At 42.3% G+C, this 22,869-nt stretch overlaps 1 protein-coding gene across 1 annotated transcript in view; it reads right to left on the reverse strand.

Annotated features, from left to right (window-relative positions):
• The window catches only part of LOC124284039 (DNA repair and recombination protein RAD54-like), a 49,542-nt gene that overhangs the window by 15,841 nt on the left and 10,832 nt on the right, over nucleotides 1-22,869 (reverse strand). The window contains exons 4-13 of the mRNA XM_046720087.1: nucleotides 15,965-16,025; nucleotides 15,276-15,411; nucleotides 14,472-14,541; nucleotides 13,972-14,049; nucleotides 13,148-13,195; nucleotides 12,704-12,772; nucleotides 8,841-8,934; nucleotides 3,860-3,984; nucleotides 2,374-2,524; nucleotides 786-892 (exon numbers count right to left, since the gene is read on the reverse strand). Coding sequence (XP_046576043.1) covers nucleotides 786-892; nucleotides 2,374-2,524; nucleotides 3,860-3,984; nucleotides 8,841-8,934; nucleotides 12,704-12,772; nucleotides 13,148-13,195; nucleotides 13,972-14,049; nucleotides 14,472-14,541; nucleotides 15,276-15,411; nucleotides 15,965-16,025 — 939 coding nt within the window. The remainder of the gene's footprint in view (nucleotides 1-785; nucleotides 893-2,373; nucleotides 2,525-3,859; nucleotides 3,985-8,840; nucleotides 8,935-12,703; nucleotides 12,773-13,147; nucleotides 13,196-13,971; nucleotides 14,050-14,471; nucleotides 14,542-15,275; nucleotides 15,412-15,964; nucleotides 16,026-22,869) is intronic.

The following is a 22,869-nucleotide window of genomic DNA, read 5'->3' on the forward strand; positions in this document are numbered from 1 at the left end:
TTAGTATTTGTCGGTTTTCTTGTTGTTTAATGCCTAACACAGCAATGTTCCAATTATATGATGGGAGTGCGAATGTTGAAGTGCCAATGGTGACACCATACTTCCTGCAACTTCTCCTGCCCACGCCTGAAGCCCAATCTACTAGCTTGTGGGCTTTTGGGGATCACATCTAACCAGGAATCCCCTGCTGGTTTCAATGTTGAAGTGCTACTGGTGACACCATACTTCCTGCAACTTCTCCTGGCCACACTTGAAGCCCAATCTACTAGCTCATGGGCTTTTGGGGGATCAACTCTAGTGTTAGTTAATATCTAATAACTGATGATTGGTTCATTACAACTAATCAATCATCGAAAATAATTGGTTAGCGTTATTTATCAAATTTTCCTGGTTATGTTTGTTAATCCACACAAAAAATAAAGAAAAAACATGTAGTTCTGGTGAAGTTTTTGCAAATTGCACAAAATGCATTTGCAAATTTTACATCTTTAAAGGTTGAATAGTATGTTAGGAACATACATTTCCTGGAGTCTTTAAGATAAATTAAACTGGTAGTGCTTATGAAATGTAACAGACAAAACCAAACTTGTGAAAAATATTGTTAAAGCAAACAAGTGTTCCAAAATTGTTTGTGTTCGATTATGAGAAAACATGATTGATTGCTTGGTCGTTAAGTCATTGCGACCAAACTTCGATTATTTCAATTAATCGAACCACCACTAATCAACTCTAACCAAGAATACCCCAGTGGTTTCGGTATTTAAGTGCTACCGGTGATACCGTACCTCCTGCAGCTTCTCCTGCCCCTTCTTGTGCTCGTCGTCTGTGGAATCAGCATCCCTCCCACGCAGGATGGGGTTCTCGAAGCGACGCTTGAACTCAGAGGCTGTGCCTACAACACAGGATGTTCTTGAAAGAAGCTTGGAGCAGACCAGTGAAAACCTGACTCACACACTCTGAACTTGCTACAGTTTGCCAGGACTGAACTTGCTACGGTTTGCCAGGACTGAACTTGCTACGGTTTGCCAGGACTGAACTTGCTACAGTTTGCCAGGACTGAACTTGCTACGGTTTGCCAGGACTGAACTTGCTACGGTTTGCCAGGACTGAACTTGCTACGGTTTGCCAGGGCTACGGTTTGCCAGGACTGAACTTGCTACAGTTTGCCAGGACTGAACTTGCTACAGTTTGCCAGGACTGAACTTGCTACGGTTTGCCAGGACTGAACTTGCTACAGTTTGCCAGGACTGAACTTGCTACAGTTTGCCAGGACTGAACTTGCTACAGTTTGCCAGGACTGAACTTGCTACAGTTTGCCAGGACTGAACTTGCTACAGTTTGCCAGGACTGAACTTGCTACGGTTTGCCAGGACTGAACTTGCTACAGTTTGCCAGGACTGAACTTGCTACAGTTTGCCAGGACTGAACTTGCTACGGTTTGCCAGGACTGAACTTGCTACAGTTTGCCAGGACTGAACTTGCTACAGTTTGCCAGGACTGAACTTGCTACAGTTTGCCAGGACTGAACTTGCTACGGTTTGCCAGGACTGAACTTGCTACAGTTTGCCAGGACTGAACTTGCTACAGTTTGCCAGGACTGAACTTGCTACAGTTTGCCAGGACTGAACTTGCTACAGTTTGCCAGGACTGAACTTGCTACGGTTTGCCAGGACTGAACTTGCTACAGTTTGCCAGGACTGAACTTGCTACAGTTTGCCAGGACTGAACTTGCTACGGTTTGCCAGGACTGAACTTGCTACAGTTTGCCAGGACTGAACTTGCTACAGTTTGCCAGGACTGATTTTCAGGATGTTCTGAGCAATGAGGTGAAATGGAGGTTAACGTTGCAGTCATGATCATCTTCATTTAAGTAAAACATTTGCCATCCAAGAAGTATGGACCAGAAAGGAAGACTCCAATTGTGTACCTATGTGGGAAATTGAACCTGGGTCTTCAGCATGACGAGCGAACGCTTTAAACACTAAGCTACCCCACCGCCCTAGAAATTATTGTGACTCCCAACCACATTCATCGGCTGTTACAAGCACTGAATTACAGGAGGACATACATATAAGAACATTATAGGAGGGTTGTAACAAGGACCATTTTTACCCAACATTTACCCACTAATCACAATAACATGCAGTGAAGACTCCCTGTGAGTTTAGTTTAGTTTTATGACGCTTTTAGCAATAATCCAGCAATATCACGGCAGGGGACACCAGAATGGGCTTCACACATTGTACCCATGTGGGGAATTGAACCCGGGTCTTCATTGTGACAAGCAAACGCTTTAACCACTAGGCTACCCCAAAGTCCCCCTATGTTTAGAGCTGGAGGAGATTGAAGTCAGTGTTGATAAACTACTCCTACCTAGAATGCCAGTGTTGACAAAGTGGATGAGACTGAAGTACTCAAGAAGGTCGTTCTGTATGGGCGTGCCGGACAGAAGGACTCGTCGCTTGGCGTTCATCTGACTGAGAGCCTGGTAGGTCTGGTTCTCAGAGTTCTTCAGTCGATGACCCTGTATATATACAAACACAAGTCTGATTCATAGCCTCCTACAGATCATGCAACAAGGTTGTACGTAACAAGGTATCACTTTGTTTCATTTGTTCACCAAAATAGTGAGTAAGGGAATTAGTTGGGTTTATCACAGCTTTAAAGTTTCTTGGTTTTCTGTTTAATGTAGCAATACTTGTTTACAGTGAGTGGTGAGGTGAAATTGGGTTTAACGTCGTGGTTGAGAATATTTCGCTCATATGACGACGTGCATCCATGTGTATGTGTATGTGCGGCTGCTTGTACTAGCCCAGACTGAAGCTGGTGTTATAGTGCTAGCCCACTGAGATACCATGCCGCAGTGAAGCATGAATACCCCACTCAGACGCATTATACTGACTCCGAGTCGACCAGTCCTTGATGTACCCATTAATGCCGAGAGCCAGGCAGGGACCAACAAATACCATATTTTAACGTCTTTTTGGCTCTCCGGGCTGACGCTCTAACCACTACACCACGGAGGCGGTCGTACAGTGAATGAACGGGTGAGTGACTGAGTGAGTGAGTGAGTGAGTTTAGTTTTACGCTGCACTCAGTAATATTCCGGCCATATGACAGGGGTCTGTAAATAATCAAATCTGGACAAGACAATTCAGTGATCAACAGCATGAGCATCGATGCTTTAAAAGTATTGCAGTCAGATCACAGCATGTCTTGTAGTGATGCAGGTCTCACAGAGCTATGATTTTGGGACCCTCAATCAAGTGTATGGAGCTCACTAACTTAGAAGCATAATCGGGACGTTCCACAATTCAAACAAACAATCATAGGGACCCATCTTTGCACACTACATTGCAGAGCCTTAGATGACTGGGCTGCTTGTGTCTCATGCAATGGATAAAGTAATGAAGTTCGTTTATCTTACCTTAAATGTCGCTTTCTGATTGGCTGAGCGCTCTTCTATTATTTTCAATGTACCCCGCTTACAAGCGAGTATCATTTCAATGTACCCCGCTGTCAATGGCAACTCATTTGGTACTTCGTGGTAGTAATTCTTTACCTCGAATAACATTGAATCACGTATGATGTACGGAAATTACCGATGTTTTGTGAATGCAAATCGATGGAAAGGGAGATAACTCTAATCTGTGTTTTCTTGTCAGCAAAATCTAGCAATGGCTACAAAAAGATTTGTAACCGTGCTTCAAACAATTCAAAATTAACATAAAGGTGTTCAGTAAGATAAATACGTTGTTCACTGGTCCCCTTGGGGCCCATGGGTTGATGTACCCTCAATGTTTGTTTATGTTCCCATGCCCCCCTCGTGACCAGTGAACAACCTATAATGTCAGCTCACCTCATCACATATGACCAGCCCCACTGATCCTTTGTGCAGCACGTAGGCGTGGAGTCGGAAAGTTTCATAGGAGATGATGAGGATGGGGAACATCACTCTGCGTCCTGCCTGTGACATGAAGTGAGCTAAAACAATGGATTGTAGCGGGTAAAACAATGGTTTGTAGTGAGGTCAAACAATGGATTGTAGTGAGGTAAAACAATGGATTGTAGCGAGGTAAAACAATGGATTGTAGTGAGGTAAAACAGTGGATTGTAGCGAGGTAAAACAATGGATTGTAGCGAGGTGAAACAATGGATTGTAGTGAGGTAAAACAATGGATTGTAGCGAGGTAAAACAATGGTTTGTAGTGAGGTAAAACAGTGGATTGTAGCGAGGTAAAACAATGGATTGTAGCGAGGTGAAACAATGGATTGTAGTGAGGTAAAACAATGGATTGTAGAAGGTAAAACAATGGATTGTAGTTAGCTAAAACAATGGATTGTAGCGAGGTAAAACAATGGATTGTAGCCGGGTAAAACTGGATTGTAGTGAGGTAAAACTGGATTGTTGTGAGGTAAAACTGGATTGTCGTGAGGTGAAGCAGTGAATTGTTGTGAGGTAAAACAGTGGCATGTAGTGAGGTAAAACACGGTGAAACAGTTGATTGTAGTGAGGTGAAACAGTGGATTGTAGTGAGGTAAAACAGTGGCATGTAGTGAGGTAAAACAGTGGATTGTCGTGAGGTGAAACAGTGGATTGTAGTGAGGTGAAACAGTGAATTGTAGTGAGGTAAAACAGTGGCATGTAGTGAGGTGAGGCAGTGGGTTGAAGTAAGTGAAGCAGTGAATTGTAGTGAGGTGAAGCAGTGGGTTATAGTGAGGTGAAGCAGTGGATTGTAGTGAGGTGAGGCAGTGGGTTGAAGTAAGTGAAGCAGTGGATTGTAGTGAGGTGAAACAGTGAATTGTAGTAAGGTGAAGCAGTGGATTGTAGTGAGGTGAAACAGTGAATTGTAGTGAGGTGAAACAGTGGATTGTAGTGAGCTGAAGCAGTGGATTGTAGTGAGGTGAAGCAGTGGATTGTAGCGAGGTGAAACAGTGGCATGTAGTGAGGTGAAACAGTGGATTGTAGTGAGGTGTAACAGTGGATTGTAGTGAGGTGAAGCAGTGGATTGTAGTGAGGTGAAACAGTGAATTGTAGGGAGGTGAAGCAGTGGATTGTAGCGAGGTGAAACAGTGGATTGTAGTGAGGTGAAACAGTGGATTGTAGTGAGGTGAAGCAGTGGATTCTAGTGAGGAAAAACAGTGGATTGTAGCGAGGTGAAACAGTGAATTGTAGGGAGGTGAAGCAGTGGATTGTAGTGAGGTGAAACAGTGGATTGTAGTGAGGTGAAGCAGTGGATTGTAGTGAGGTGAAACAGTGGATTGTAGTAAGGTGAAGCAGTGGATTGTAGAGAGGAAAAACAGTGGATTGTAGTGAGGTGAAACAGTGGATTGTAGTGAGGTGAAGCAGTGGATTGTAGTGAGGAAAAACAGTGGATTGTCGTAAGGTGAAACAGTGGATTGTAGTGAGGTGAAACTGAATTGTAGTGAGGTGTAACAGTGGATTGTAGTCAGGTGAAGCAGTGGATTGTAGTGAGGTGAGGCAGTGGGTTGTAATAAGTGAAGCAGTGGATTGTAGTAAGGTGAAACAGTGAATTGTAGTGAGGTGTAACAGTGGATTGTAGTGAGGTGAAACAGTGGATTGTAGTGAGGTGAGGCAGTGGGTTGTAGTAAGTGAAGCAGTGGATTGTAGTAAGGTGAAGCAGTGAATTGTAGTGAGGTGTAACAGTGGATTGTAGTGAGGTGAAGCAGTGGATTGTAGTGAGGTGAAACAGTGAATTGTAGTGAGGTGAAGCAGTGGATTGTAGTGAGGTGAAGCAGGGGATTGTAGTGAGGTGAGGCAGTGGGTTGTAGTAAGTGAAGCAGTGGATTGTAGTAAGGTGAAACAGTGAATTGTAGTGAGGTGTAACAGTGGATTGTAGTGAGGTGAAGCAGTGGACTGTAGTGAGGTGAGGCAGTGGGTTGTAGTGAGGTGAAGCAGTGGATTGTAGTGAGGTGAAACAGTGAATTGTAGTGAGGTGTAACAGTGGATTGTAGTGAGGTGAAGCAGTGGATTGTAGTGAGGTGAGGCAGTGAATTGTAGTGAAGTGTAACAGTGGATTGTAGTGAGGTGAAACAGTGGATTGTAGCGAGGTGAAACTGTGGATTGTAGTGAGGTGAAGCAGTGGATTGTAGTGAGGTGAAGCAGTGGATTGTAGTGAGGAAAAACAGTGGACTGTAGCGAGGTGAAACAGTGAATTGTAGTGAGGTGAAGCAGTGGATTGTAGTGAGGTGAAACAGTGGATTGTAGTGAGGTGAAGCAGTGGATTGTAGTGAGGTGAAACAGTGGATTGTAGTAAGGTGAAACAGTGGATTGTAGTGAGGTGAAACAGTGGATTGTAGTAAGGTGAAGCAGTGGATTGTAGAGAGGAAAAACAGTGGATTGTAGTGAGATGAAACAGTGGATTGTAGTGAGGTGAAGCAGTGGATTGTAGTGAGGAAAACCAGTGGATTGTCGTAAGGTGAAACAGTGGATTGTAGTGAGGTGAAACAGTGTTGTAGGGAGGTGTAACAGTGGATTGTAGTGAGGTGAAGCAGAGGATTGTAGTGAGGTGAGGCAGTGGGTTGTAGTAAGTGAAGCAGTGGATTGTAGTAAGGTGAAACAGTGAATTGTAGTGAGGTGTAACAGTGGATTGTAGTGAGGTGAAGCAGTGGATTGTAGTGAGGTGAAACAGTGAATTGTAGTGAGGTGTAACAGTGGATTGTAGTGAGGTGAAGCAGAGGGATTGTAGTGAGGTGAGGCAGTGGGTTGTAGTAAGTGAAGCAGTGGATTGTAGTAAGGTGAAACAGTGAATTGTAGTGAGGTGTAACAGTGGATTGTAGTGAGGTGAAGCAGTGGATTGTAGTGAGGTGAGGCAGTGGGTTGAAGTAAGTGAAGCAGTGGATTGTAGTGAGGTGAAACAGTGAATGGTAGTGAGGTGAAGGAGTGGGTTGTAGTAAGTGAAGCAGTGGATTGTAGTAAGGTGAAAGAGTTGATTGTGGTGAGGTGTAACAGTGGATTGTAGTGAGGTGAAGCAGTGGATTGTAGTGAGGTGAGGCAGTGGGTTGAAGTAAGTGAAGCAGTGGATTGTAGTGAGGTGAAACAGTGAATTGTAGTGAGGTGAAGCAGTGGGTTGTAGTGAGGTGAAGCAGTGGATTGTAGTGAGGTGAGGCAGTGGGTTGTAGTGAGGTGAAGCAGTGGATTGTAGTGAGGAAAAACAGTGGATTGTAGTAAGGTGAAACAGTGGATTGTAATGAGGTGAAACAGTGAGTTGTAGTGAGGTGTAACAGTGGATTGTAGTCAGGTGAAACAGTGGATTGTAGTGAGGTGAGGCAGTTGGTTGTAGTAAGTGAAGCAGTGGATTGTAGTAAGGTGAAACAGTGAATTGTAGTGAGGTGTAACAGTGGATTGTAGTGAGATGAAGCAGTGGATTGTAGTGAGGTGAGGCAGTGGGTTGAAGTAAGTGAAGCAGTGGATTGTAGTGAGGTGAAACAGTGAATTGTAGTGAGGTGAAGCAGTGGTTTGTAGTAAGTGAAGCAGTGGATTGTAGCTAGGTGAAACAGTGGATTGTAGTGAGGTGTAACAGTGGATTGTAGTGAGGTGAAGCAGTGGATTGTAGTGAGATGAGGCAGTGGGTTGAAGTAAGTGAAGCAGTGGATTGTAGTGAGGTGAAACAGTGAATTGTAGGGAGGTGAAGCAGTGGGTTGTAGTGAGGTGAAGCAGTGGATTGTAGTGAGGTGAGGCAGTGGGTTGAAGTAAGTGAAGCAGTGGATTGTAGTGAGGTGAAACAGTGAATTGTAGTAAGGTGAAGCAGTGGGTTGTAGTAAGTGAAGCAGTTGATTGTAGTGAGGTGAAACTGAATTGTAGTGAGGTGAAGCAGTTGGTTGTAGTGAGGTGAAACAGTGGATTGTAGTGAGGTGAAGCAGTGGATTGTAGTGAGGTGAAGCAGTGAATTGTAGTGAGGTGAAGGAGTGGATTGTAGTGAGGTGAAGCAGTGGATTGTAGTGAGGTGAAAGAGTGAATTGTAGTGAGGTGAAGCAGTGGGTTGTAGTAAGTGAAGCAGTGGATTGTAGTGAGGTGAGGCAGTGGGTTGAAGTAAGTGAAGCAGTGGATTGCAGTGAGGTGAAGCAGTGGATTGTAGTGAGGTGAGGCAGTGGGTTGAAGTAAGTGAAGCAGTGGATTGTAGTGAGGTGAAACAGCGAATTGTAGTGAGGTGAAGCAGTGGATTGTAGAGAGGTGAAACTGTGAATTGTAGTGAGGTGAAGCAGTGGATTGTAGTGATGTGAAGCAGTGGATTGTAGTGAGGTGAAACAGTGAATTGTAGTAAGTGAAGCAGTGGATTTTATTGAGGTGAAACAGTGAATTGTAGTGAGGTGAAGCAGTGGGTTGAAGTAAGTGAAGCAGTGGATTGTAGTGAGATGAAACAGTGAATTGTAGTGAGGTGAAGCAGTGGGTTGAAGTGAAGCAGTGGATTGTAGTGAGGTGAAACAGTGGATTGTAGTGAGGTGAAGCAGTGGATTGTAGTGAGGTGAAGCAGTGGGTTCTAGTAAGTGAAGCAGTGGATTGTAGTGAGGTGAAACAGTGGATTGTAGTGAGGTGAAACTGGTTTGTAGTGAGGTGAAGCAGTGGATTGTAGTGAGGAAAAACAGTGGACTGTAGTGAGGTGAAACAGTTGATTGTCATGAGGTGAAACAGTGGATTGTAGTGAGGTGAATCAGTGGATTGTAGTAAGGGGAAACAGTGATTGAGAAAGCTTAGTTTTACGCAGCTGTTAGCAATATTCAGAGAGGTGAAACAGTAATATAGTGATGCATGTTTAAATAAAGACAGGTTTCAGCTTTAACTGATTAATTGTGCAAGATAACGTATATAGAGTCCTTACTCAGGTTTTTATCGATTTCACTCTTTGTGCCGCTGTCGATAGCGAGAGCTTTCACACGCCCTCCCAGCCACTTGCTGATTTCATTGTACCAGTTCTGAAACATTACAAACATAGTACTGACATCTTTTTACGCTCAGTAAATAACTGACTTCATACTGTTTCTGTGCAAGTAACAAGCTTCTTTGAAATAAATGTTTTGGTGGGAAATATCATCAGGTATCTTCACTAAACTACTTGGGCACACAACCATGGTGGCAGTCTCACCTCCACTAAACTACTGGGACACACAACCATGGTGACAGTCTCACCTTCACTAAACTACTGGGACACACAACTATGGTGGCAGTCTCACCTTCACTAAACTACTGGGACACACAACTATGGTGACAGTCTCACCTTCACTAAACTACTGGGACACACAACCATGGTGACAGTCTCACCTTCACTAAACTACTGGGACACACAACCATGGTGGCAGTCTTACCTTCACTAAACTACTGGGACACACAACTATGGTGGCAGTCTCACCTCCACTAAACTACTGGGATACACAACCATGGTGGCAGTCTCACCTCCACTAAACTACTGGGACACACAACCATGGTGGCAGTCTTACCTTCACTAAACTACTGGGACACACAACTATGGTGGCAGTCTCACCTTCACTAAACTACTGGGACACACAACCATGGTGGCGGTCTCACCTCCACCAAACTACTGGGACACACAACCATGGTGGCAGTCTCACCTTCACTAAACTACTGGGACACACAACTATGGTGGCAGTCTCACCTCCACTAAACTACTGGGACACACAACCATGGTGGCAGTCTTACCTTCACTAAACTACTGGGACACACAACTATGGTGGCAGTCTCACCTTCACTAAACTACTGGGACACACAACCATGGTGGCGGTCTCACCTCCACTAAACTACTGGGACACACAACCATGGTGACAGTCTTACCTTCACTAAACTACTGGGACACACAACCATGGTGACAGTCTCACCTTCACTAAACTACTGGGACACACAACCATGGTGGTGGTCTCACCTCCACTAAACTACTGGGACACACAACCATGGTGGCAGTCTCACCTTCACTAAACTACTGGGACACACAACTATGGTGGCAGTCTCACCTCCACTAAACTACTGGGACACACAACCATGGTGGCGGTCTCACCTCCACTAAACTACTGGGACACACAACCATGGTGGCAGTCTCACCTTCACTAAACTACTGGGACACACAACTATGGTGGCAGTCTCACCTCCACTAAACTACTGGGACACACAACCATGGTGGCGGTCTCACCTTCACTAAACTACTGGGACACACAACCATGGTGGCAGTCTTACTTTACTGGGACACACAACCATGGTGGCAGTCTCACCTCCACTAAACTACTGGGACACACAACCATGGTGGCAGTCTTACCTTCACTAAACTACTGGGACACACAACCATGGTGGCAGTCTCACCTTCACTAAACTACTGGGACACACAACCATGGTGACAGTCTTACCTTCACTAAACTACTGGGACACACAACCATGGTGACAGTCTTACCTTCACTAAACTACTGGGACACACAACCATGGTGGCAGTCTCACCTTCACTAAACTACTGGGACACACAACTATGGTGGCAGTCTCACCTTCACTAAACTACTGGGACACACAACCATGGTGGCAGTCTCACCTTCAGTAAACTACTGGGACACACAACCATGGTGGCAGTCTCACCTTCACTAAACTACTGGGACACACAACTATGGTGGCAGTCTCACCTTCACTAAACTACTGGGACACACAACCATGGTGGCAGTCTCACCTTCACTAAACTACTGGGACACACAACTATGGTGGCAGTCTCACCTTCACTAAACTACTGGGACACACAACCATGGTGGCAGTCTCACCTTCACTAAACTACTGGGACACACAACCATGGTGACAGTCTTACCTTCACTAAACTACTGGGACACACAACCATGGTGACAGTCTTACCTTCACTAAACTACTGGGACACACAACCATGGTGACAGTCTTACCTTCACTAAACTACTGGGACACACAACCATGGTGGCAGTCTCACCTCCACTAAACTACTGGGACACACAACCATGGTGGCAGTCTTACCTCCACTAAACTACTGGGACACACAACCATGGTGACAGTCTTACCTTCACTAAACAACTGGGACACACAACTATGGTGGCAGTCTCACCTTCACTAAACTACTGGGATACACAACCATGGTGACAGTCTCACCTTCACTAAACTACTGGGACACACAACCATGGTGGCAGTCTCACCTTCACTAAACTACTGGGACACACAACCATGGTGGCAGTCTCACCTTCACTAAACTACTGGGACACACAACCATGGTGGCAGTCTCACCTTCACTAAACTACTGGGACACACAACCATGGTGGCAGTCTCACCTTCACTAAACTACTGGGACACACAACCATGGTGGCAGTCTCACCTTCACTAAACTACTGGGACACACAACCATGGTGGCAGTCTCACCTTCACTAAACTACTGGGACACACAACCATGGTGGCAGTCTCACCTTCACTAAACTACTGGGACACACAACCATGGTGGCAGTCTAGCCTTCACTAAACTACTGGGATACACAACCATGGTGGCAGTCTTACCTTCACTAAACTACTGGGACACACAACCATGGTGGCAGTCTAGCCTTCACTAAACTACTGGGATACACAACCATGGTGACAGTCTTACCTTCACTAAACTACTGGGACACACAACCATGGTGGCAGTCTAGCCTTCACTAAACTACTGGGATACACAACTATGGTGGCAGTCTCACCTTCACTAAACTACTGGGATACACAACCATGGTGGCAGTCTCACCTTCACTAAACTACTGGGACACACAACCATGGTGGCAGTCTCACCTTCACTAAACTACTGGGACACACAACCATGGTGGCAGTCTCACCTTCACTAAACTACTGGGACACACAACCATGGTGGCAGTCTCACCTTCACTAAACTACTGGGACACACAACCATGGTGGCAGTCTTACCTTCACTAAACTACTGGGACACACAACCATGGTGGCAGTCTAGCCTTCACTAAACTACTGGGATACACAACTATGGTGGCAGTCTCACCTTCACTAAACTACTGGGACACACAACCATGGTGGCAGTCTCACCTTCACTAAACTACTGGGACACACAACCATGGTGGCGGTCTCACCTCCACCAAACTACTGGGACACACAACCATAGTGGCAGTCTCACCTTCACTAAACTACTGGGACACACAACCATGGTGGCAGTCTAGCCTTCACTAAACTACTGGGATACACAACTATGGTGGCAGTCTCACCTCCACTAAACTACTGGGATACACAACTATGGTGGCAGTCTCACCTTCACTAAACTACTGGGATACACAACCATGGTGGCAGTCTCACCTTCACTAAACTACTGGGATACACAACCATGGTGGCGGTCTCACCTCCACTAAACTACTGGGACACACAACCATGGTGGCAGTCTCACCTTCACTAAACTACTGGGACACACAACCATGGTGGCAGTCTTACCTTCACTAAACTACTGGGACACACAACTATGGTGGCAGTCTCACCTTCACTAAACTACTGGGATACACAACCATGGTGGCAGTCTCACCTTCACTAAACTACTGGGATACACAACCATGGTGGCAGTCTCACCTTCACTAAACTACTGGGACACACAACTATGGTGGCAGTCTCACCTTCACTAAACTACTGGGGCACACAACTATGGTGGCAGTCTCACCTTCACTAAACTACTGGGACACACAACTATGGTGGCAGTCTCACCTTCACTAAACTACTGGGACACACAACTATGGCCTTTTCAATCAAAGGGCAGCAGTCTGGGCTTTGCTTCTGTCAACATACAGTTATAGAAACATGTATTACTTATGTTCAGACACTTGTGTCTCAACAAAAACATTCTCCATAAAAAATACATAATCTTAATCGTGTTAAAAATGCAGTCAGGTATAGGCCTAGCTGTAAAATTTAAGAGGAATGAATCTTGCTTGACACTGAGCATTATTCAAATTATATCCCAAGAATAATGAAAACATAAGGACTAGGAAAATATGTTTTGAACACTACTATTCGTATCCATGTTACATGGTGCCTGTTTTGACAATGAAAAAAAATAAAAAATTGTCTACCCTATTAAGAACTGACAATTTCATGAAGAAAGTCTATAAAACAAGGAGTGTTCCATGCTTGATGTGTGTAGGTACCTACCAGTGATGTCCACATGAGTGTGATGCACTGCAGTGTCTTCCCCAGGCCCTGGAGCAGACGGAAACAATGTACATGGGAACAACAACCAAAGGGGAATAAATAAAGACACAGACAGACACAAATAGATGCACTGCAGTGTCTTCCCCAGGCCCTGGAGCAGACGGAAACAATGTACATGGGAACAACAACCAAAGGGGAATAAATAAAGACACAGACAGACACAAATAGATGCACTGCAGTGTCTTCCCCAGGCCCTGGAGCAGACGGAAACAATGTACATGGGAACAACAACCAAAGGGGAATAAATAAAGACACAGACACACAGACACAAATAGATGCACTGCAGTGTCTTCCCCAGGCCCTGGAGCAGACGGAAACAATGTACATGGGAACAACAACCAAAGGGCAATAAATAAAGACATGGTCAGACGGATCCACACTTCTCAAAAGACATACAAGCAGGTTTCCAGTTGTAGGTAACTGCTCATTTTGAGAATATTTCTGTTAAAAATTATATTTCACAAAATTATCATGGTGCAGACAGGACATATCTGATGAGTCAAAAACTCCTACGACTGGTGCTCTGTAGCAGTATTTGACCAAACACCACGATGCCAAACCTCATCACCAAGATGAATCTGGTTCATCAGGGAAATATTGGACAAGTCAAACACTGCTTGGACTAACAGCTATGACAGATGCTCCAGGTAGGTAGATTATTCCAGAATTTACCTTGGTCCCAGTGTTATTATGAAATTAATGAAAGGAATACAATACCAATGTGCAAGGCAAACAATATGAATGTTCAAGAATTGTGATTGTACCATTTCATCGGCCATGATGCAGCCATAACTCCCTTCTATCTGACAGCCTGTAATGCAGTCATACATGAACTTGACTCCCTGCAAAGGAAACAGAAGTAGGTTAAACCACAAGTCATTTCTGCTCTAGAATCTTCTCCAATATTCACTTTACTTTCCTATGATAACAATGACACCATTAGATTAAAATACTCAACCTGAGCATTTAAATATTAAAACAAAGTGTATTTATTCTTTGAAATTTATTACTGACTGACTGAGTTTTGGTTTTACGCTGCTTTTAGCAATATTCCAGCAACATCACGGCGGGGAACACCAGAAATGGGCTTCACACATTGTACCCATGTGGGGATTCGAACCCGGGTCTTCGGCGTGACGAGCCAACGCTTTAACCACTAGGCTACCCCACCGCCCCTGAAATTTATTAAAACCTTATGTCAAAATAAATATGTTTGAACACTGAGGTCATTTTAGTGTACAACCTGTGCAAGGCAAGTTATTACCTCCCTTTGATGAGGTCTCAGCACCTTGGACAGGAGAGGGTCCACCACCACATGGACGGGCTGCTTTTCTCTGGGGGAACATTAGCATCATATTATCTTCATATGACTTAACATCACTCATAAATGTCTACCACAAACACGGCAAAAAGAATACATCAGTGTGAAAATTTAAGTGTGGAATAACCATTTGACTCTCTAAAGTATAAATTGTATGGCAATATACTAAATACACTTAGCTAAAAGTCTGTCCCTGATCCTTAAAACATTAAGCAAAATTCTAATTCATAAACAGTTCCCTCCTATACTTTTAACAAACATTAAAACACAAACCTAATCTGACATTCAGAACAGTCAGACAGAATTCAGAGTACTCAGCTGGGCACACTACCGCTAAAAATTTATAACGTGTATGTCATGTGCCCTTGTATGGTATATTAGTAAAATTCTCATCATACTAATAATTCATTAACTAGACTGATTTGCCCAAATTTAACCATAAAATGATTGTTTTTTTTAAATAATCACATGAGTTAATAGGTTTTGAACCCATGAAGTTCCAGGAAAATTGCTTCATGCACTAATAAACAAACAAACAAATGTAATCATTGTTTTCATTGACTGACTGATCGATGAATTGATTGAAACAGATCATTGAGCATTAGGAGCAAATGCACTAACCACTGAGCCCATCCTGGCAGTTAGGGATGAGACAACTTCAAGTCTCATAGTACACAGACAATGAATAATCAAATGTAACATTATAAACACACAAGAAAATGAATTGAACCCTTTCAGTGTACTTACAAGTCCGCCTTGAGCTGGTCATGGGCAGACAACTCTGGTGGTGTGTACAGAATGAGGGACCCCTCTTCATAAGGGTCGTGCAGGGGTTGCCTGGTGCCCTGCCTCCGTACACCAAGGGCTCGTAATGATGAAGCTCCTGGGGAGAATAATGAATCTACAATAGGGAATCACCTGATGGCCGAAGCAGTGGGATCAGCTGATCATTCATTTTATGTCATGTTCTGTCATTTTTGTTGGAGCTTTGCAATTGGTCAATTAGGACTTGCCCAAGATGTTTAAATGTCAAACTTTTAAACATGAATCATATTTTCATTGTAAATGCATACTCAAATCTCTCTATCACTGATTAGGCTACATGCATGCAATTTAGTATGGCATGTAGCTGATGAGGCGGGCAAATGTGAAGGTCATGCATGCAATGTGTGAATTTTGTTGGCCTGTATATGTTAGGATTTTTGACAGCACAAACATACTGTATTTTGTCAGATACAGAAGCTATATAGTTTATATACATATATAAGGGTAATTATCAACTCCAATTATTCATCATATGAAATCAAATAATTTATTCACACATTATAAAATCTCTCTAATGACACGGCTAAGTTGGAAGGTAAACAGTCCCTTTACCATGTCATCCTACCGGGTACCCTGAAAAATTAAAGAAAATTTAAAGATTCATGACTTACCTTGATAATTAGGGATTGGGATTTTAAAAGGCTTGGAAAGAAGATTCTTGATGAGAGCTTCCTGAAACATAAAAAATGGGAGTATGTTAGTTTATTTGCTGCTTTCTTCACCAGTCAGACAGACATTGGATCAATTCAGTATCGATATATTTTGACTCACAATTATCAGTCCCATCTTGATTAACACACAAATAAATCATTCTGAAAGTGTATAAATACAAATTTGTTTATTTAATGCTGACAAGGCTTAACCTGTTAATTAAACAAAAGTCACCAAGAAATGACAAACCCCTGTTTCCCACAAATTTGATAAAGGGGGATTATCAAGTGCTGCAAGAGACATATGTCCAACTTCCTGAGAGTATATGTATCCATCTGTCTGAAAACAGGTTATTGAGCTATTGACAAAATGGAATAAGGAACTTTTTATTTGCATGTCAGGTTTTATTATGTTTAGATGACCAAGTGGATGTAATCATCTTCAAACATTGGCTGAGAGAGCTCTTTTTTCATAGTACAGCTACATGAATGCAAACATCAATAAAGTTGTAATTAACAACTAAATTTCAGTCAAATACCAGCTTAGGAAGTGGCAATTTGAAGAAAAGATGCTAGTTTGGGAGATAAGCCATAAAAAAACCCACATCACTGTCAACTGAATCAAACTTGTTGCCATGGAAACAGAAAAGATAACAATTCCAAAAATATCTAAATATCAAAAGGCACCATTTGTCATTTTGATCAATGTGTGTGCAGAGTTTTGTGAACGAGTACATTAGTTTTAGAGATATGGCCTGGACAAGGACACTACTATGAAAAGAGTCCAAGTCATACTTGTTGCCATGAACGAGGAAAAATAAAAATTCTAGAAATTCCTATATAGCAAAATGCACCAGTTGACAACCTGTTCTCTGTGTGTGCAAAGTTTCCTGGATGAGTTCCTATTTGTCCTAGATATATGGTCCAGACAAGAAATTAAAATACAGACGGACAGACAGACAAGTTGTTTACTATATCCCGATATGACAATAAATAGAAAAGAATGTTCATGATTTTCATTATTGATCTTTATCATACTAATCTTCATAAATATAAACAGGTTTTTTTTGCAGGGGATATATGAAGAAATAACACTGATATAGTTTTATCAATAGTTAACATCTAATGATACATCAATATTGTATTCATGCATCTGTTGTTGATTGTAATAGTATGGATCTAGGCCAATTTTATAGCGATAGCCAAAAGATTGGGTTATGAGTACCATCTTATGTGGTCAGGGATCAAAGCACCAATGTTCCCTCTCCAGGCAAACACTCTATCCACTAGACTTAAAGTTATCTCCTCAAAGAAAATAGCAGTACAACACTATAGGGTTTCTATGGCACCAAGATCTAGTCACCTCTTGTGACAAGGAATAGAGTGAGTGAGTATGGTTTTACTCCTCTTTTAGCAATATTCCAACAATATCACTGCGGGGGATACCAGAAATGGGCTTCACACATAATACCCATGTGGGGAATCGAACCCGGGCCCTCGGTGGGATGAGTGAACGCTTTAACCACTAGGCTTACACACACGCACGCAACACAACACAACACAACACAACACAACACAACACAACACAACACAACACAACACAACACAACACAACACAACACAACACAACACACACACACACACACACACACACACACACACACACACACACACACACACACAAAAAAAAAGGAATATAGATTGGGAGACCTATTCTAAGCTGGGTTTCAGATGAGAGCATTGAGTAAGCATTTACAGCCATGCCAGAAATATAACTCACACATAACAATAGTTTTACTTGGTTGTAGCACTGAAATAAATCAATGAACTGATCAGTATTTAGATCAATTGATAGTCCCATGATATTGATAGAAATAATGGAATCCTGAATGCTTTGCAAATCCATTTTAACATTTGAAAGCTATGATGCATATCCCCCACATGAAGTTTCCGTGCATTGAGCATTATCCATAATATCTTCAAATCTGCAAAACTATGTTTTTTATCTCCCTTCTTTCTCTATTCTTATAAAGATGGCTGTTGTACAGCTCCAGAAGTACTCCATGAATGATGCAGTGAAACAACAGCATCAGCAGGATACTTCCTGCAGTTTCACCATGACTGATTACAGAACACAGGGGAGATGGAAAAAGGGTCTACATAAATAGACCTCAAGTCTTTCAAGGAAAACAAATTCTATACCACTCCACTTTAGCTTGGGTTATTTTGAACTTTCCCTGATACACAAAGCTGATTCTCATTATAGGTCAAGAGTATTTTCAAATAGAATGACATACATAAAGGTTATTACATGAGTGAGTGTGTCATATGCCTTATACGAAACCTCCCTTGGCTGGCGTTTTATCCAATCAGGTGTCTACGCTAGGAAGTTGAGCGAACCAATCACAACTCACTTTCGCTTCTTAAATTATCTAACCGTTTAAACTTGGCAGCACAATTGATGCAGGGGTACTCTGAAAGAGGTAGAAGGCGTTCTTTCATATATTTTTTTCAATTTCAGATATGACAATGTGTCTGTATTATTTGCTCAAAAATCTGAGTGGCACTGCGAACAAACCTTCGCGACTGCGACTGCTATCTTTGTTGACACTGGCAAGCTCGGATGTAACGGCTGCTTAGCTGATTGTCTACTGTGAGAATGCGGAGCCAGCAAAGGGAGGTAATATAATTATCAGGCCAAGCCGTGGTTGCATCCAGGGTATAGTGGAGAGTGATCGTAACGTATACCCTGGAGATTATTGAGAATGATGGCACACTTGTGAATGTAATAATTTCTTTATTATTATCTATTTCATTAATGTACATTTGTACAGTAAATTACAGTAAGCAACATGACGGCCCTGTTAACTGACGTCACATTCAATTGTTTAATGACGTCATTGACGAAATACAGAAACAATGGTTGCTAGGCAAAAGTGATATAGTATATGACACTGGTTATGTTTCACCATATGGATAATAACTGATTGTTACCATCACTGTGAGAGTTGCGTTAAACAGCACTTTGAATCAGTATTCAAGGTAGATCAGTGCTGTCTGCTTAATATAGGAGGGAAGAATGAAGTAAAACCCATGAGCATGGGCCGGTCCTGATCATAGGTTCCTGGTGTGTCCAAGGGACATAACTCTGCACAGCCAACTATGACGCCTGAGACTACTGGTATGCTACGAGATGCTGTTTATACTTATAAAGTATGTGAGATGGCTTGTATCCTTCCTTGTTTGAATGGATGCTTTGATATTGACTTAAATGAGTGAGTGAATGAATCTAGTTTTATGTTGCTTTTAGCAATATTCCAGCAATATCATGGCAGGGGACACCAGAAATGGGCTTCACACATTGCACCCATATGGAATTGAACCCAGTCTTTGGCGTGACAAGTGAATGCTTTAAGTACTATTCTCCCCCACCACCCCAATATTGAGTTAAGAAATAGAGAATCTCACCCAAGTGTCTCCTGATATCAATTATATCAATCCTGATATCAATTGATAAAGTGACAAGGGCTTGACACACACCCGTTCAGTGTGGATATATCGTCATCCATATGTGTCAAGATCGTTTAGTTGAGAGTCAAAATCAGGTTTCAATTGACTTGCAGAAATAACAAAAAAGAATTGGTAGGTGTCATGAGCGGTCCTCGACAGGCCAATCAACCATGATTATGTTTACATTATGTTTTAATCGATTGCACGCGATGGTAGCATAGCGATTGGCAAAGCAGGCGGGTGGGGTGCACTGAAGTATCCGGCCTTGTCATGATGCATTGTACTGTCAAGCATTTTGAGTCGGGGATCATCTCAAAATCAATATTTTTTTAAATCTTTAATCCTCGCAAAGACACAAGGGCCTGTAAGCAAAGCTCCTTCAAATTTCAGCAATGTATCTCAGCTATCCTGGTGAGAGTGAGTGAGGTAGTTTAGTTTTACGCTGCACTCAGCAATATTCAAGCTATATGGTGGTGGTCTGTAAATAATCGAGTCTGGACCAGACAATCTAGTGATCAAGAGCATGAGCATTGATCTGCGCAATTGGGAACCGATGACATATGTGAACTAAGTCAGCGAGCCTGACCACCCGATCTTGTTAGTCGCTATCCTGGTGAGAACTAAAGTACTTTAGTCATAGATCATGGCAAATATCTTACTGTTAAGCAAACTGGTTTATCCAAAATAAAAGTGACAGTGAGGTAGTCTAGTGGTTAAAGCATTTCTCCGTCCTGCTGAGAACCCAGACTAGATTCGCTTGTCATGCCTTGTACTCGTATTCAGCCCATTTTATAATTATAAGTGAATGAGTTTAGTTTTACGCTGCATTTAGCAATATTCCAGCAATATCACGATGGGGGGACACCAGAAATGGACTTTACACATTGTACCCATGTTGGGATCCAAACCCCTTTCTTCAGCGAGATGAGCAAACACTTTACCCACTAGGCTACCCCACTGCCCCTCATAATTATAAGAAAAGTTCACGCATCTGTTTGTTGATTAAAATATATTGTGTTTTTTTGTACTTTTGGAAACAGGTAGGTGGCGTGGCGTTCACTTGTCACACTAAAGGTCTGTGTTCGATTCCCCACATGGGTACAATGTGTGAAGCCCATGGCTGTTGCCCCCACCATATTGCTGGAATATAGCTAAAAGCAGCATAAAACCTCACTCACTCACTCCAACACAAAGATCAGTATAGAAAACATAAACACTGATCATTATCATGATAAATACATAATATGATTCAGTTGTTCCACATAATACTTAAATACAGAGTAAGATGCCTCCATCTGCGACAAGTTCTGAGATCCCTCATCAGGTTGTGTATGTGTAATTTGACTAATGCTGCCCAACAAGTAATGGTGCTAGTCTTGGCAACCAAATGTAATGATTCACAGAAAATTTGATTCCTTTTGGTTTGACGTCAATGGCTTCTTCTATGTCCTTGACAGTGTCGGAGAAAGACACTGATGTATTGATTAAAATATATATCTCACCTAATTTTCATTCACAGTGTGAAAAAACTTGATCTGTAAACGAGATTTTGTCGTAAGTTTGTCGCACAACAAAATTACTGTTCTCAACCACAAAATGAATGTCTTGTATGTATCATGTATGACTAATGTCACAGGCAATGTAGTTCATCTTGATAGGTCAAAAAAAGACAGACAATTTAAAAAATGATGTTGTTAACATAGCTATTCAAATACTCTCTACATAAATATTGAGGACAAAAATCTAACACTAAAATCTAACGGTCGGAAGAAAATTTGATGGAATGAGTGAGTGAGTGAGTTTAGTTTTACGCAGCACTCAGCAATATTCCAGCTATACGGCTGCGGTCTGTAAATAATAGAGTCTGGACCAGACAATCCAGTGATCAACAGCATGAGCATCGATCTACACAATTGGGATGCAATGACATGTGTCTACCAAATCATGCCAAGCAGAAGGCAGAGTAACAACAAGCTCAATGTCTTTTGTGTGTGATGTGGTCGGGGGATCGACACGTCCCTTCCACTTTCTGGAAAGACGCTGTATGTACAAGACCACGGAGGTGGGATCATAAATTTGAACAAAAATGGCTTAGTTTTAAATGGTGAAGTGTGTTCAAAGGTGAACTTAAGGTAAAAATGAAAAGCATCCAAAGAGATAAAAAAACAAATAGGTAACATGTTTAACCTCTCTACTAAGTACGTTTCCTTTCCAAATGCCTACTTGAAATTGGATTTGAACCTCTGAAACGAATTCTGGTGTCACTGTTAGTGGGAACAATTTGGTGAAATTCCTGCTTCACTGGACCAGTATTATCTAAGTAGAGTCCAATATGGTGGAAAGTTCACACTGGTATTCCTGATTGCATATTTTCTTAGACTGAAACTTTGTGACTTGAAGGATCAGATATATGATTCCCTTATGTGCTATTGTCATGGTTGAATAATGAATACTCAGAGTGAATATCAGATATTTTGATGTCAGAACATATACAAGATACTGCTGTGAATGGTGATTTAGTACAATGTCAAAAGGGATACCCCCGGTATTTATGCTGAACCTTGAGTCTAAACATGATTGTGTTTAACTAAATTAGTGATTCTTTGAATAAACAACATATACATACGATGAAACAGACATGAAAAGTCTGATCATTTGTTCACAGAATGCTTACTTCACAAAGAGATGCATGAACATAATGAAATTTTAATATATCTTAAGAAAATAATTGATTTTTATCAACAAGTACCAGTGTCCTTTCTACATTATTATTAATACTTGTTCTGGGAGAGACTGATAATGTTTCCCTGAACACTATGGAATACTGCATCCAACTCCAGTGATACCAGGGGGCAGTGGGGTAGCCTAGTGGCTAAAGCGTTGGCTCGTCATGTCGAAGACCCGGGTTCGAATCCCCACATGGGTACATTGTGTGAAGCCCATTTCTGGTGTCCCTCGCCGTGATGTTGCTGGAATAATGCTAAAAGCGGCATAAAACCAAACTCAGTCAGTCAGTCAGTCAGTCCAGTGATACCAGAGCATAACTCACTTAAGTCAATATCAAAGCATCCATTCAAACAAGGAAGGATTCAAACCATCTCACATACTTTCTGTTATAAGTATGCACAGCATCTCGTAGCATCGCGGTGGTCTCAGGCATCATAGTTCGCTGTGCAGAGTTATGTCCCTTGGACACACCAGAAACCTATGATCATGTTTGAAACCATTTCTGGTGTCCCTGTCATCACATGGCTGGAATATTGCAAAACACAGCCTAAAACCATACTCACTCACCCCATACTCACATGGAGCAACAACAGGGGTCATTTTGGAGGATATTTTCACAACTGTTTTAG

Source organism: Haliotis rubra, unplaced genomic scaffold (assembly GCF_003918875.1).
Source record: "Haliotis rubra isolate DU_JTF1 unplaced genomic scaffold, ASM391887v1 Scf328, whole genome shotgun sequence".
In the NCBI taxonomy this organism is placed as follows: Eukaryota; Metazoa; Mollusca; class Gastropoda; order Lepetellida; family Haliotidae; genus Haliotis; species Haliotis rubra.